The sequence below is a fragment of the Diabrotica virgifera genome, chromosome 6 (assembly GCF_917563875.1).
Source record: "Diabrotica virgifera virgifera chromosome 6, PGI_DIABVI_V3a".
NCBI classification, from domain to species: domain Eukaryota; kingdom Metazoa; phylum Arthropoda; class Insecta; order Coleoptera; family Chrysomelidae; genus Diabrotica; species Diabrotica virgifera.
The window spans coordinates 49,111,177-49,129,464 of NC_065448.1; the positions used below are offsets into that span (position 1 = coordinate 49,111,177).

Here is an 18,288-nt window from a genome sequence, read left to right on the forward strand (position 1 = left end):
TTTTAAATTGTTTATAACTTGAAAACGATCAACTTATAAGAAAAATTACACAAGACCTTTTTGTTTGGAATGACCCAAAAAATCTAAAATTATAACATCTGCCCGGGTCGCGGGCATTTTCAAATTTTAGTAGAATTTATAAAAAAAGTCATTTTTAGATATTACTTAATTAATTATAGTCTCGACGAAATTATGTCGGACACCCCCTGTTTTTTATAATTGTTAACACACTAAATTACATATCAAATAATTTTTATCGATTAAACAGATCAGTGAAGGTTGTTCTTACATCGAATCCTCTATTTATCATATAGAGATGAGCGCGTTAAAACCGGCAAAATAACGCAAAAGATAGAAAACATAATACATTGTGGAGTAAAAAGAGATGAAACTAGTACAGGTGGAAATTATCGATATAAACGTATAAATTAACATTGCATTACATAGTTTCCCACCTTTAGACGTATCGGAGGAGTATGACAACTGTCACTGCGACAGGAGAATTTTATCAAATACTCCTGTCACAGACGTCTAAAGGTGGAAATCTATGTAATGTAGTGTTAATTTATACGTTTATATCGATAATTTCCACCTCTGCTAGTTTCATCTCTTTTTATTTCACAATGTATTATGTTTTCCATCTTTTGCCTTATTTTGCGGGTTATTAGCGCGCTCATTATTACCACAAACCATACATACTCATAGACGTTTCACGTAAATTGTCAAGGTCAAGACAGCAAATTAGTTACCATTCCAATCAATAGATGTCGCTGTCAGTCAATTCTCTTGTCATATTTAACAACTGACAGTTGACAATTAAATTAATTTGGTATTTACTTTTAATTTTACAGTTTGTGGCTTAATTATTTTATTATAGTGGTGTTACGTTTTTAATTAGATTTAATAACAATTTTAATCAATAATCAATTGTATTAACCTCCTCTCCGTTTTAATGAGTAGAATTTTTAGTTTACATTGATCATCCCGTGTTGTGTTTCTCCACATTTAAAAAAACAATATAATAGATCCTGAAACAGTTTATTTTAATCGACAAGTGTGTCATCAACATTTCGGGCCTATATATTTTTGGAAGTTTGTAAAAGATAATATTTATTAAGGTAATATTTATCTAAACAATCATCCTACAATATTCTTTCAAAAATTTTCATTCAACTCAATATTACACATCAGTGCTTTCACGTGACACATGGCAGTAGTGTTTAGCATTTTGAAAACAAATTGGAATATTTGAAGTTTTCAGGAAAATATTGAATAAAACATTGAATTGTCTTTCTGTTGTTTTAATTTCCTTCGAAATTTCATCAAAAATCCCCCAAAATTTATAATTTGAAATTCCCACGTAACTAAAATTTGTCAATTTAGTTCCCATTCCAATCAAGAGATAGCGTTAATTCGATCCGAAAGATTAACATGGTCGTGAAACGTCTATGAGTATGTATGGTTTGTGCTCATTACTGTATAGTTTCAAAAACTTAATGTATGGGAGCTAGAATCTGTAGAATCCTTTTTTAGAATTGCTATTTAAACAGGATGATAAAATTAGGCGCTAAAATGGATATAAAAAAGGAATCCTAGTTAGTATAACAGAGTACAATTGGGAAATTATTTGCAGTGGAGTTAAAGCAGCACGATGATGAACTGGAAATTTGAACATTGGGGGTTCGATGTGCAATCAAAAAATGAAAAGAAAATCCAAATCATACTGTTAATAATTGGAGAGTAAAAAGAAATACTACGGCTGTATTTACAAAAAATACCTAAAAAAACACACATAATAAAATGGAGCACGAGAAAAATACTATAGACTAGAGTAAAAGAATTAAATAGTACTTAAATTTAAGACAGACAGACTTTAATCAATCTCAAAAAAGAATATTCTAAAAAATTTTGGGATGATTTTGTAACCTGGTTTTATTAGGTTATCTATTTCTTTTCAAAAATTGATCGAGAAATCCCAGATATGTTTGTGTAAAACAAACACTGTCTTCTTTTGTAAATCTCTTTTTGAAACCCTTGGAAAACAATATCACCTTCAAACAATTTTTTTAACCATGCATCTATGGTTATAATAAGATCTAGGTCAAGTATGTAATTGTTGGAAAAAAGAAATACATAACAAAAAAAATTTTTTTTATAAAATCTTCCCCGAATTTATAAAATATTCTTTTTTGAGAAAGATTTCCTAAAAATGTTAGCAGCTTCAGAACCATATTAAGAGCTCATGGAGGAAATAATTTTCTGTCAATATTAATATTTAATACAGGGTGGGGCATTAGTATGACAAAGTCCAATTACTCGTTTGTCGTAAGAGATACGAAAAAAAGTTATTTAGGTAAAAGTTGGGGCACTGATAGGACCATAATTTAAAAATATTTTCAAATATACATAGGCGTGCGTATTAACAGGGTGACACAAACTTATGTTTTTTTAAATAGAACACCGTGTATATTTTTACATTTTTGGATTATCCTCAATGTTTCCATTCTTAAAATATATGGTTTTGTAATATTATACGAGGTAGTTTAAAAGATGATTACGTTTTTTTGTTAATTTCGTAGCAACATTTACACCCGGTAGAATTGTAGTGATTTGACATCAAATTTTTATTTTACGTTCAAACGATTTTTAATATAGTCTACTATTGTTAAACATTAACAGTGTAGCGAAATGTTAAATTTTAGTATACAGGGTTGGTCGAAACTCGGAATGAGTATTTTCTTAGTTTTCTTAAATGGAACACCCTGTATTTTAGTATTGTAATGAAATGATATTGTATGGTACTTTTTTATTTTCTTAAGCATTCCCTATACCTAAGTGCTTTAATTTGTAAGTTATTCGTGATTCTTTAAGCCAAACATTAATTGCAAGAAAAATTATTAGGTGGAAATTTAATTAGGTGGCCGTGAAAATATTCAATCAAAAATAATTTTTCGAAAAAAAATACATCATAATCTGGCCTGATCCTTAATTTATTAATATTGGATGAGATATCCAAATAAATTCGTAGTTAAGATTGTTGGTGAGCAAAATATTAATAAAAACATACAATATTCTACCTAGTCGGCTATGACACTAAATTTCCTTAAAAATTTGATATTATACTATTTTTATAGTTCCAGTTGCTTTGTTACCATTACTAATATGAATTTTTCTAACGAGGAACTGATTAATAAGATTTTTGTGCTAGTGGAGTATAACAAAAATGTGCTACTAGCAATAAGAATTTTTCATCAGAAATTCCCTGATAGACGACAACTAAGAAAAGAAAGGTTTAAAAATATACTAGAACGGTTTCAACGGACTGGACACTTAGATTATGATAAATCTGATCGAACAAAAACTATTGTAAGTGAAGAAAACAGGAATTAAATGTAATCCTTAGTGTCACTGAGGATCTGCATATTAGTACGCACAACCGTTCTTACAATCAGGGCCGTCTTAACCCGGGGGTGCAAGGGGTGCGAGGCACCCAGGCGCCAAGTCCAAGGGGCGCAAGCCGAACACTTGCTAAGCTCAAACTTGCTCTTTTTGTCCTTAAAAAAACTACAAATAACAAGAACATACAAGTGCACTTTCGGTATTTTTTAAAAAGGCTATTAATGCTACGATATAGAAATGAAACCCATTTAGATTATTCCGATAATAATTTCAAAAAGGTGACACGTATAATACGCTATTTTGACTAATATTGAATGTCGTATGACGGTATAATCTTTTATAATAGGAAAATATAAATGCTGATTTTCAAAAACCTAATTTTCTTCATTACGTTTGCGACAAGAAAGACGTTCATTACGTTTTTACAAAGACACGAGAAAAGTTGTAGTCACTTTTAATTTCTGTAAAAGAATATGTACTTAGATCTAAAAAAGACTTACTAGAAAGTCATACAGTAGACTCTGCCAATTCAGCAGCAGTTGAACGCGAAAGAAAAAGGTAAACGGCGGATTTAGAAAGAATTATCGAAATAACATTTTTAGCACGACAAAATTTACCGTTAAGGGGAAAGGCGCAAAATGTCGCCTGCCTAAAAGTTCAATGTATTTTAAATGTATGTATTCATTTTTTCAAATCCTGAGAAAAGTGATAAGTATTTTTAAAAAATCTAAAAAAAGACCTACTAGAAAGTCATACAGTAGACTCTGCCAATTCAGCAGCAGTTTAACGCGGAAGAAAAAGGTAAACGGCGGATTTAGAAAGAATTATCGAAATAATAACATTTTTAGCACGACAAAATTTACCGTTAAGGGGAAAGGCGCAAAATGTCGCCTGTCTAAATGTTCAATGTGTTTTAAATGTATGTATTCATTTTTTCGAATCCTGAGAAAAGTGATAAGTATTTTTAAAAAATTTGAAACATTTGAAAAAATGAAAGATTACGATATTACCGAGGGTCAAAAGTCCCTTAGAATAAATAAAATGTTTCTTTTCAATGAAATATTTGCAATTAAAAATAACACTAAATTTTCTCTTTTATTTTCACCTCTATAACTTATTAAAATAAACATTATAGAAGTGTTGAGGGAATTTCTGCCCTCAGTATGCAATCTTTCATTCTGCGTTTAAATTTTTCAAAAATATTTATTAGTTTCTCAGGATTCGAAAAAAATTAATACATTTAAAACACATTGAACATTTTGACAGGGGACATGTTGCGTCTATGTCCTTAAGAGGAACCAGTCAAAGGTTGTGTGAATCGGATAACGGTAACTTTTTAAAATTAATAGAATGTATTTCCAATTTTGATAATACGCTATCAGAACACATTGCACGAATTCAAAGTGTTCAGGCCTCGTATTATATTAATACCTCGTATCACGAGAATATTATCTTGGACATAATATTCAAAATTAATTGATAAGTGTAATTGGTGAAAAAATTAAATGCACAATTATTGTTGATCTTTTAAAACAATCTAAATATTATTCTATTCTTTTTAGATTGCACACTTGATATTTCACACAAGGAACAACTTATGTACTATTGTTGTTAGGTTCGTTTATCTCAATTCGTCAACAAAGCTTGCGGAAGTTAGACAGCATTTTCTAGGTTTTTACCGGTTACTGATACTACCGGACAAGGATTAGCAAATTATTTGTTAGAATTTTTGAAATTATTGAATATTGATTTAGATGATTTACGAGGCCAAGGGTATAATAATTGGGCAAATATGAGATAAAACATATTGGCCTTTATCGCTAGATTGCGCTAGAAACTAAATTTTCTTAAACTCTTCGTCCACGTCCCCGAAAAAGACATTTCAATAACGAGGCTGCAGATTAGCCTTTTAAGACCCAAAACAAAATTTTAAAGTTAAATTCTATTATTATGTATTGGACGTTGCCGTTACAAAATTAAATGAAAGATTTGAAATGTTGAGGGAACTAATTAAAATTTATCTTTCGTGGAAAATATATCGAGTTGGAGCAACTCTGAAGAAAACTTAAAAAACACGGTGTTTAAATTTACCAAAAAAACTAGCGCATGGAAATATATCTAATATAGATGGTGAAGATCTATTCCATGAGTTAGAATTGTTACCAATATTTTTTAATAATATAGACACAACTCCACTCGATATTTTAAGTTATATAATATTATATTCTAATAATTTACTCTCCGTTTTCCCAAATCTTTCTATTTAACACTTCCAGTAACAATAGCTGCAGGATAAAGGTCTTTTTCTAAACTTAAATTGATCAAAAATTATCTGCGCTCAACAATGGACCAAGACAGATTAACAAACCTGGCTTTAATAAGTAGAGAAAAGCAAGTAAAAATAGATGTCACCGAAGCAATAAAATTTTTTGCCAACTAAAAAGCTAGAAAAGTTGACTTTGATATACTTTAAAAAGTATGGTAGGTATAGTGTTATAAGATTGATGTTTTTTAATACTAACACCAAGTTTTTTAATATAAAAATAAAGAAAGCAAACATAATTAGTTTTAATTTTAGCGTACCCATAACCTATATAATCTTCTGACAAAAAGGGGCGCAAAGACGAGTCTTGCACCCCGGCGCCGTGTATGGTTAAGACGGCCCTGCTTACAATCTAAGTATCTAGTCTGTTGAAACCGTTTTAGTATACTTTCAAAAGATTCTCTTTTTGGTTGTCGTCTATAAGGGAATTGCTGATGATAAATTTTTATTGCAAGTAGCTCATTTTTGTTATACTCTCCTAGCACAAAGCCATTTTAATCAGTTCCTCATTAGAAAAATTAATATTAGTAATGGTAACAAATCAACTGGAACTAAGTATAATGTCAAATGTTTAAGCAAATTTTGTGTCATAGCCAACTAGGGAGAATTTTGTATGTTTGATTAATATTTTAAGCACCAACAACCTTAACTACGAATGTATTTGGATATCTCATCCAACAGTAATAAATTAAGGATCAGACTAGATTATTATGTATTTCTTTGAAACATTATTTTTGATTGGATATTTTCACGACCTCCTAATAAAATTTCACGTAATTTTTGTTGCAATTAATGTTTGGCTTAAAGAATCACGAATAACTTAAAAATTAAAGCACTTAGGTATAGGGAATGATAAATAATATATTATAAGAAATAAAAAAGTACCATAAAATATCATTTCATTACAATACTAAAATACAGAGAGTTCCATTTAAGAAAACTCAGAAAATACTCATTCCGAGTTTCGACCCACCCTGTATACTAAAATTAAACATTTCGCTATACTGTTAATGATTAACAGTAGTAGACTATATTAAAAATCGTTTGAATATAAATAGAAAATTTGATGTCAAATCACTACAATTCTACAGGGTGTAGATGTTGCTACGAAATTAACAAAAAAACGTAATTAACTTTTAAACTACCTCGTATAATATTACAAAACCATACATTTTAAGAAAGGAAACATTGAGGAGAATCAAAAAATGTAAAAATATACAGGGTGTTCTATTTAAAAAAACATAAGTTTGTGTCACCCTGTCAACACGGACGCCCCTGTATATTTGAAAATATTTTTAAATTATGGTACTATGTGTGCCCCAACTTTTACCCAAATAACTTTTTTTCGTATCTCTTACGACAAACGAGTAATTGGACTTTGTCACACTAATGCCCCACCCTGTATCTGAAATAAGAAAATTCCGTTTTTACCTGCCAAGGCTCTTTCAGGACAGCTGCAGAAGGGTCTTCTGGGTCGTGGGTGAACTGCTTATTTTTCTCTTCGTGAAAAAAATCAGACAGTCGCCTTCTTATCTCACTGGCTGGTATTGACATTGGTGGTTCTCTGGAATCGCTAGATTCTTGACTCATTTGCGAAATAGTATCCCTGTCTACTGGCTTTCTCATTTGGTTGTACTGAAATGGAAAAAATATTTTACCTTAGGAATCACAATAATAAAATTAGTAACAAAGAGAAATAAAAAATAAAACAAAGTTACAGATGACGAGTCTGACTAGTCATTGGAATTGAACATATGCGGGGTGTTCTGCTTGTAGTAATGTGCACATGCGTTGGGCCTGTGCGAATGCGCATGCGTTGCCAATAACAATATACAATGTATAATACCCCAAAATGGCGGAAATAAAACATATAGTTTATGCAGTGATTTGGGAAACGAATAGTACGAGTGATAGTGGCACGTCCGGCCCTAGGGATTTTGCCGCCCTGGGCAATATCGGTGACCATGCCCCCCTCCCTCACTGAGCAACCGCCGGTTCGCCAACCCCTAGAGCCGGCTCAATGTGTTAAAAAAATTAAATAAATAAGGACTCAAGGGGTTAAAACAATTATTCATTTCGTTCATAGTGTAAATCTAGTTGGGGTTAATTGATGCTACTGTTAATAACTGAAAGCAGATTTGATGGATAGTGACACAGTAATGATCCTAAAAAGTTTTATTTTTTTTTAATTCATTTAATTCATAAAGCAGTACTTAACTTTTATGCGACCCTGTACCTATAAGGTTATAATTTGTGTTTAAAAAATATCCGAAGAAAACATTTTAGTTCTCTTGATCTGGATTAGAATAAAGAATAAACATTTACTTGTTTGTCTACACAAACTAATATAGTTGATCTTTGAACCATGTCTTAAAGCGTCGATTGGATAAACAAAATCGAATCATTTGTTTGCCTTGAAAACTCTCGGTAAGAGGATTAAAAGTACTTGTAAGCATTTGACAGATTCCTCTATCAGAATTCCACCAATCGCTCGCTAGGTAAGAATAATGACCGCGGGGTGAGGTCTGAGACCCAGGGTTGTGTGAATCAGATCGCGAAAACGAATTTTTTTAATTTGATTTCCAAATTGCATCTAGAGAGGATAGATCGATCCGCTACGTGATGCGGTATCAGCTTTTCGCCGGTAAATGCGATGTACAGGCGCTGTTTGAGCATTTTTTTGAGATTAGAAGTATCTTTGGCAGTAGTGTTGTTTGGTAATAGTATGCAGTCAATGACATAGTACGAGGTAATCAAATATTTGCCGGCAAGTTATTTTGCAGAGATCTAGTTGCAGTATGCAGGTAAAAAGTGTTTTTGCAGACTATGAAAACATTTTACTTCTCTTGATCTGGATTAGAATAAACATTTTGTTTCAGTTCATTTTCATTCAGTTTGTTTCAGTTTGAATAAACATTTACTTGTTTGTCTACACAAACTAATATAGTTGATCTTTGAACCACGTCTTAAAGCGTCGATTGGATAAACAAAATCGAATCATTTGTTTGCATTGAAAACTCTCGGTAAGCGGATTAAAAGTACTTGTAAGCATTTGACAGATTCCTGATCAGAATGCCACCAATCGCTCGCTAAGTAAGAATAATAAGCGCGGCGTGCGGTTCGAGACCCAAGGTTGTGTGAGTCCAGATCGCGAAAACGAATTTTTTTGGATTTCATTTCCGAATTGCATCTAGAGGGGATAGATCGGTCCGCTACGTGAAGCGGTATCAGCTTTTCGCCGGTAAAGACGATGTGCAGGCGCTGTTTGAGCATTTTTTTGAGATCAAAAGTATATTTGGCAGTAGTGTTGTTTGTTAATAGTATGTAGTCAATGACATAGTACGAAACCACAGTATAAAGAGGGACAGTAAAACCTCTTCTATGTCGGCACTTTGATCTCAAGAAGTAATACCGGCAGTACGCAATTGGTAATTCACCAGTGGCGGATGCGGGTTTTCCCTGTTAAAACCCGTACGTTTCTACACTAGCAATGCCAAAGTGGGGGTCTAGCGACTGGGAACCTTGCGCGGTCGCCATGCGCGTTGAAAGATTTTACTTCCAATTTTTCGGAGAATAGTTCTACTGTCCCTCTTTATACTGTGACACTGTGACGAGGTAATCAAATATTTGCCGGCAAGCTATTTTGCAGAGATCTGGTTGCAGTATGTAGGTAAAAAGTGTTTTTGCAGACTATGCAAGCACGGCGTTGGACCTTTTATAACTCAGATAGTGTATTTAGGTGTACTGTAATGGAAAGGATAATAATTGATAAATCAATTAAAAAAATGGAGCTTGCTTGGATTTACTAGGTATGTAAATATTATTACAAGAAGGCACATATAGACAAGATATGAGACCAAGATGAGGGCAAACATTTAAGAAAAAATAACTAATATAACATTTTGAAGGATGACGAAGAGTTGTTTAAAATAAACTGTTGTATGTCATGTGTAGATAAATTTTAACCTTCGTCATTATCACCTGTAAAATTCATATTTATACATGAGTTAAAGAAATGTTTATTTAGCCGACTTCAATTATTTCGTGTTTGCACAAATTATCATTTCATTTGGTTAATTGTAATAAAATAAATACCTTATGTTTTAATTTATTTTAAGTATCTTAGATGGTCATATTAAAAAATGTTTTCTGAATATTATTTTTATTACAGCTGTTAAAACGTGGCTTAGAAATATTCTACATTTAAAATAAATATTCATCACGAACAATTTGAGATAATTCAATTATAAAATGTCTGGAAAAGCGAAGGAGAAAGAAAAATAATGAAAATTTTATTCCATTATTCTCGATGTATTTATTGCCTAATTCCCAGAACGAATTCTTAAAAAATGACTATCGCAATGGCGCAATTTGAATGGATATTTACCGTATAGTATAAAAACGCCAGCAAAGAAAATTTAAAATTTCTGGAAAAAGTAAAGCAATGTTGTACAGATTATAAAAAAATTACTAATAGTTAAAATTTTACTATTAACCTAGCGTAATAAAAACATTTTTTGAACAAATCTATAAATAAATTACAAACGAAAAAGGCAGCAGGGATTGACGAGTTGTACCCGGAAATGCTTAAATATCTGGGAGCAGCAGCCAAAAACACCATTCTGAACTTGATTAACCTAACATGGAATTCAAGAGTCCCAAGTCAATGGAGGAAGAGCGAGGTCATACCCACCCTAAAGAAACAAAAAGACCCGAGCCTGACTGATAGCAACCGGCCAATATCGCTCACAAGCTCCTTATGCAAAGTAGCCGAAAAAATGGTTCTGTACAGACTGAACCGAGCCATAACCCATCTTGAACTGATTGACGACGCACAAGCTGGCTTCAGGAAACACAGGAACACCATGGACCATGTAGTCGAGTTTGCTCAAAAAGTCAAGGATGCTTTCCACCGTAAGATGTCAACAGTTGCAGTGCTAGTAGACCTCAAAGCTGCATACGACACAGTATGGAGAGGTTTGCTGTTACACAAGATAGCGAAGTCTGGAATTGACTGTAAACTGTTCAATTGGATAAAATCTTTTCTCGGGGAAAGGTATCAGAGTCAAATTTCACAACCATTGTTCCAAATTCAGACTACAAAGACAAGGGCTGCCACAAGGAGCTGTCATCAGCTGTCAATTGTTCAACCTAATGATAAACGATGTGCTCGCAATGAGTAGAAAGACACCTGGTGTTGAAGCCCTCCTGTATGCCGATGACCTCCTAATATGGGCATCAAGTAGCAGTCTGAAAGCACTCGAGGGAGTAATGAACCAGGCTCTCAAAAATCTAGAAAAATGGGCGGATAAAAACTGCCTAACTGTCAGTACAACCAAAACCGTATTTGCTCTGAGCTTCGCTGGTGTCGCTCCTGGCGGATTACTTTAAATTTATTATTTAATTGCTATCGCTTAATATTTACAACGCAAAAAGTAATTAAATTGTAATCGATTTTTTTAAGATTTTGCTAATCATTTTGACGTTCTATTGATAAAATATGAATTTCTTACTTCGGATACTTTCACAATTATCGTGTAGATGGCGCTAAGATTAATATAATTATATTACGGAACATTAAAAAAACTTAAATTCAGTATTTAAAACGTAAGTATATTTAAGGTAAAAATATATACCACAGCTTTGACCAACTAATATTTTTTATAATTAATGTTTTTAATTTTAATTTTAAATTAATCACTTTGATATTTATGTCAAATTTCCGGTAAACGTTTACAGACTTGCCACTACTGGCGCTCGTGAATTTGTAAATATCCCCTCTACGTACGAGCTCACAGCGTATATCAAGTACTTACCGTTTCAACAAAGCAGACTGCTGTCAAGCTGACATACAAAGGAGTCGACCTGGAAAGAGAGGATGTAACAAAATACCTGGGGGTGTACATAGATAAGAAAATGACGTGGAAACCTCAAATCGACGACATTGCAGAGAAAGCCACAAAGAGATGTCGACTGCTCAAACGTCTCACAGCAACAAAACGGGGCGCCACGCAAGATGTCTTGGTAGCAACATACAAACCCTATGTCCGGCCGATACTAGAATATGGGAGTGAAGCTACAATAACTGCGAGTACAAACACCACCTCCAAGCTTGAAGTCGCCCAGAACACTGCCCTTCGCGTCATCACCGGTGCTCCAAAATCAACACCGATTACATCAATGGAAGCCCAGACCGGTATTGAACCAATACAATGCCGCAGAGAGCAACACGCGTTAACCTTCTGGGAAAGGCAAAGACGAATACTTCCACAAAAATGGGACGAATATAGACAAGCAGCCTCACGTCTTAAAACAAACCACTCCGCTTACAGTAGCAAATCAAATCATGCAAAAATACCACATTGACCTGTCGAAAGCCGCCCCCTTCCCAGCGCAAACTACACTCGCCCGCTGTCTACCAAACACAGAATTGCGTCTTGAAAACCATAACGACCCGAAGCACTTATCGTCAGACATTGTCCTAAGGAAAGCCGCCCTAGAGACGATACACACCAATTACCCAGCGCATGAGTGGCTCCACATCTACTGCGATGGCTCCTCGATGCCGGACTCGGGAAGAACAGGAGCAGGATATGTCTCAACGTTCTCCAAAGGCTCCATAGCTGTGGGTGCCCCTCTCACCAACTATGATGGCGAAATTGCTGCTATACACGAAGCCGCTAAAAGTCTCGAGAATCTCCAACACCCCCAAAAAGTTGCCTTCTTCATCGACTGCCAAGCCGCAATCCTCGCCCTGTCGACAAATCGATATACCGACTGTGCCCAAACAATATCTTGCCGCGTCCAACTATCGAACTTGCTGGAAAAAGGGTGGCTGATTACTTTACAATGGATCCCTAGTCATGTCGGTGTTGAAGGGAATGAAGCGGCGGATGAACTTGCAAAAGAAGGCACTACTCTTCCACAGCCCCCTAGCTTCCAATCGTACACATCAGCAAAGTCCACCATTAAAAGAGGAATCAAAGCGAAGATAAAAGACCAGCAAATACAAGCCGGTGCTGGAAAATCTTGGGCCCACCTAATAGAGTCACCAATCCCTCACAACTTGCCGAGATCCATCAGTGTAGCCGCGTTCAGAACAACTACGGGGCATGACTACCTGGCCTCCCATCTACATCGCATCGGCGTCCGTGAAAATGACAACTGTCCACTATGTAATCAGCCCCAGATGGATGCTGCTCACCTCCCAGAGTGCCCAGCCCTGATAACAGACCCACCCGAGGAGGATGAAGATCGCCTACGAGAAACGGCTCGTCTATACTGGTCAGCGCGCCGCCAAATAGCTAACATGCCAAGGGTGGGCGTTGGCTAGTAAGTAAGTAAGTATAAATAAATTACAAAAATAGGAAAAACGCATGTCTGGTTGATTACGAGAAATCATTTGATTGAGTACAGCTTGCCAAGATGATGCAAATACTTAAAGAAGTAGGAATTAACAATCAAGATCTGAAAATAATAGAAACCTTTACTGGAATCAGACCGCAGATCTCAGAGTTAAAGGTGAACACACCGAATAAGTGAAAATCATGCGTGGTGTGAGGCAAAGCTGTATTTTCTCTCTTCTTACTAGTCTTCAATCTTTACCCTGAAAGAATATTTATCGAAGCTTTGCACGAAATTGAAAAAGGTGTTCTACTAAACGAGTACCGGCTAAACAACATAAGATATGCAGATGACACCATAGTATGTGCGGAGAACCTAGAAGACCTGCAAGTTCTTATGTGAACAAATCATGTATATATGGACATAATATAAACGTAAAGAAGACAAAGCTTATGATCATGAGCAAGAAAAAGATAACAGAAGGTCAACTCTACGTCAACCAAACCCCTGTAGAAAGAGTGACGTAAGTACTACAACTACCTAGGCACTATAATAGAGAGATTTTGCACCTCTTATTTTGCAATTCCGTTATGGTTATCGTTATACTACATCTGCGCAGTAGCGAATATATGATCCGTTATCGTTATTAAACATAAGGGATTCCGTAATTTACGGAGGTTTAAAGTAGTGCTTATCGTTATCATTATAGTAATGGTTAAATTGCTTTGTTGCCAGAATGTAAAAAAATCAGTAAAATTACATTTACATAGATTCTAATTTTGTCTAAAATATCAAAAACTGTTCAAGTATATGCTTAAAATTACAATAACGTTGTGAAGTGAGGTTATGTTTAAATAACGATAACGATGACACGAAAAACCTACTTGACAGGCTGCAAAAACTCTGCTTTTTAACGTTGCCGTAATCATTATGCTTAATAAAGTTAACCATAGCGGAGCCAAAATCAGCGGTTATTTTAAGAGGTGCAAAATCTCTCTAATAAATGAAGAATGAACCAACAACCAATAAGCGATAAGAGCCCGCATCGGAAAAGCTAGATCAATCTTCAACCGTATGGGGACCTTTTTCAAGAGCCACAACCTTTCTCTTGGTATAAAAGTAAGAATGCTGAGATGCTACATCTTCTCTGTCCTTTTCTATGGTGTTCAATCATGGACCTGGAACGAAGATATGTGCCGAAAATTGGAAGCATTTCAGATGTGGCTATATCGGTGAATAACTAAAATCCTATGGACTGAGCGAGTCACAAATGAGGAGGTCCTCAGAAAAATGAAGAAGAATCGAGAGGTACTGACCACCATCAGATCTCGAAAGTTACAATACTTCGGATACACTGTGCGAAATGAATCCAGATATGCCCTCCAACAAGCCAACCCGAAAAGAAAAATATTTGGAAAGCGAGGTCCAGGAAGAAGAACTACCGTAGTTGAATAACCTCAGAAGCTCGTTCAATACAATATCTGTACTGCAGATAAAGATTGCCATGATGATCGCCAACATTCGTCGCGGATAGACATATCAAGAAGTATTAATACATTTCCGTACATTTTCCCTCAAAGAAACTTTATGATAAACTACGTTAATACAATGTGTTAAAGAGGCAATTTTTTTTGCTTGGACTATAGTCATTCAGCCAGTCTCAATCAAAAGTAAATGTATTAAAGATATTGCCAATTAGTGAAACATGGTTATTATAATAATATTACAATATTTTACTTCTTATTTTACCTACTCATTACAGCTAATGTACGTACTATGTTAATAAATATTATAAATATATTATACTTAATGTTTATCAAGAACACTAGTGTATACATTTTACAAATAAAAATATTAATGTTAATTATTTAAAATAAATGCATTCTTTATTGTTTTGTTTTTTTTGTCACTACGATAAGATGTCAACCCGGTTCAACCCCTCGGAGGTTTAAATCCTCTAAGTTATTTTTTTCTTTAATTTTTTTTAAATTTTTTTTGTATTTTTTTTAGTTATTAGATTATTTTAGTTAGTAGATTTTTTTAATTTAGTCATTTTTTTTGAATTTTTTTTTGTTTCATTTTTTTATTATTTTTTTTTATTTTTTTTAATATTTTTTTTTTTTTACAAATAATAATAAAGCTTGAATATTTCGGTCATATATTAAGAGGTCCTCATTATAGTCTCCTGCGTTTGATTATAGAGGGCAAAATAAAAGGTAAAAGAGATGTAGGAAGACGAACCTCCTGGTTACGAAATCTAAGGGAATGATTTAGTCTGAGCTAATTGGCTCAGAGCTCTAATTAACTATTTAGAGCTGCTGTAAGTAAAATAAGAATTGCCATGTTGATATCCAACCTCTGATAGAAGATGGAACCTTAAGAAGAAGAAGTGTTAAAACTTACCTGTTGTGAGATTTCATCGTCTTCTTGACTCCAATCGGGATCTAAGTCATCGTAGCAACCTCCGCACATACTGAACGCGGAAAGAGAGACGCTTTCGTGTTTCAGATTTTCTTCAGATTTGGTATGCCTCAAGGTTGGCATGATCTTTGGTGGCACAGGAGAGCTCTCCAAGTCTTCAACTTCAACTACCTCGACGTAGATTATGTAGGGTGCCTGAAACGAAATAGATAATGAATTATAGTACCAATATTAGAAACTGTAGCACTTAAGGCCATCGGTACATAAATCGCAAACATTTTACGGTTATCCCTACTTTTTCTGTCTTTACACGGCAAATTCCGTGTAGTAAAATTCTCACTGGTATGGATATGTAAACTTTACTTGACAATGTCATCATCATCATTCATCATCATTCTCTTTGCCTTATCCCTATGAGGGGGCGGCTTTCTTAATTGCATTTCTCCACACAATTCTATCTTGGGTCATATCAATATTAATCCCCTTTACCAACATGTCCTGCCTAATCGTCTCCCCCGACGTCTTCTTTGGTCTTCCTCTCCTACTCCTTCCAGGAATCTGCACTTCAGCAATTCTTCGTATTGGGTGATGAACGTCTCAACGTTGAACATGACCAAACCATCTCAACCTATTCTCTCTCATTTTGGCATCCATTGGTGCCACACCTAGACTTCCCCTAATATACTCATTTTTAATTTTATCCTTTTTTGTCACTCCACTCATCCATCTACGCATTCTCATTTCTGCCACATGCATTCGTTGTTCCGCTTTCTTTTTCACTGCGCAACATTCAGTTCCGTACATCATAGCCGGCCTTATGGCTGATTTATAGAATTTTCCCTTCAACTTCATTGGAATTTTCCTGTCACACAGCACACCACTCGCTTCCTTCCACTTCATCCATCCAGCCCTAATTCTACTGCATGCACCTCCATCTATTTCTCCATTACTCTGTAATACCGATCCCAGGTACTTGAAACTATTGCTTTTTACAATCAGTTCACCATCTAAAGATACCATTTTATTTGTAGTAACTCCATCTTTAAATGAGCATTCCAAATACTCTGTCTTTGTCCTACTAAGTTTTTAACCTTTTTCCACGAGAGCTTGTCTCCACTGTTCCAGTTTTTGTTCTAAGTCTCTTTCACTATTTCCTACTAACACGACATCATCAGCATACATTAAGCACCATGGAATGTTACCCTGTAGTTTCGCTGTTATCTGGTCCAAAACTAATGAGAATAAATACGGACTAAGCACCGAGCCTTGGTGCAATCCTACTTTCACATGAAATTTATCAGTCTCTCCCACACCTGTCCTAACACTAACCGTTACTCCCTCATACATATCCCTCACAATCTTTACATATTCACCAGGGACTCCTTTCTTATTGAGTGCCCACCACAGAATCTCTCGAGGAACTCTACCATATGCTTTCTCAAGATCAATGAATACCATATGAGCGTTTGTTTCTTTACTCCTGTATTTTTCCATCAACTGCCTTATAATGAAAATTGCATCTGTTGTTGATCTGCCCTGCATAAAGCCAAATTGATTCTCGGATATTTCGGTCTCTTCACGTATCCGTCTATCAATTACTCTTTCCCATATTTTCATGGTGTGGCTAAGCAGTTTTATAGCCCTGTAGTTTGTACATTGTTGTATATCTCCCTTGTTTTTGTAGACAGGTAAGTAGTATACTGCTTCTCCATTCGTCTGGCATTTGCCCAACTTCCATAATTCTATTAAATAAACCTACTAGCCACCTTGTTCCTGTCTCTCCCAATGCTCTCCATACTTCCCCAGGAATATCATCTGGTCCTACAGCTTTTCCTTTCTTTATTTTTTGAAGCGCTTGAGCCACTTCCTCGTTTGTTATTTTTGGTGACCATTGCTGCGACTGCCTATGTTGACTCCACAGGCTGTCTATCAAATTCTTCATTTAATAAGCTGTCAAAGTACTTTCTCCATCTCTTTTTGACATCCTTTTCGTGAACTAGTATTTTATTATTTTTATCTCGGATACATCTAATCTGATTAAAATCTTTTGCTTTCTTTGCTCTCTGTTTGGCTATTTTATATATCTTCGTTTCGCCTTCCCTGGTATCGATCAACTTGATAAGATAAGATACTATGATCATGTCTCCCCCATATGGAATGAAGAATGAGATAACAATGGAATGACAATCTTCCATAGAGGTATCGATATCGATCCACCAATGAACCAGCAGAATTGATTATAAAGAGGAAGAATAAGAATATTAACGAAATGAGACAAATAATTAAAAATAACAAAGTAATTCATTGAAGTGATTTGGCAACAATGCTGTGCTGCAATATAGGCGACATAAAATATAATCGAAGTATATGTTGTCACAATGACTTTAATTCCATGACTTTTGAAAATATAATTGTTGTACAAATGTTTACATAGTTGTAAAATAGACTTTGCAACGTATAAATCGGAAAATAATTGACTCACTAATAGGGCTGGATCCCGCGTACCAAAAAAAGTTTATTAATAGCAAGCTGAAAATTTGTTAATAGCGTAACCGTGTCTAGTCGGACAAACTTTGATGTATGGGAACACTGGAATAGGGGAAGTTTTAATTGTGGAAACTAGCGGGTTGGTTTTAAGTTTATTCAATAGCAAACTTTATATAATATATGAAAAAATGTTTGTCCGACAAATATGTTGGGCATTTTAATAAGTCCGACACGTAGAACATATCAAATGACAGGAATTATGTTAATGGTAAATAGCAGCCTGATTTTTGCATGAGAGTTTAATGAAAGGGAAA

The 18,288-nt window shown here is 34.7% G+C and overlaps 1 protein-coding gene across 1 annotated transcript in view; it reads right to left on the reverse strand.

Annotated features, from left to right (window-relative positions):
* The window catches only part of LOC114335571 (phosphatidylinositol 4-kinase beta), a 488,466-nt gene that overhangs the window by 23,528 nt on the left and 446,650 nt on the right, over positions 1-18,288 (reverse strand). The window contains exons 6-7 of the mRNA XM_050654137.1: positions 15,470-15,682; positions 7,154-7,357 (exon numbers count right to left, since the gene is read on the reverse strand). Of these exons, the coding sequence (XP_050510094.1) occupies positions 7,154-7,357; positions 15,470-15,682 (417 nt within the window). The remainder of the gene's footprint in view (positions 1-7,153; positions 7,358-15,469; positions 15,683-18,288) is intronic.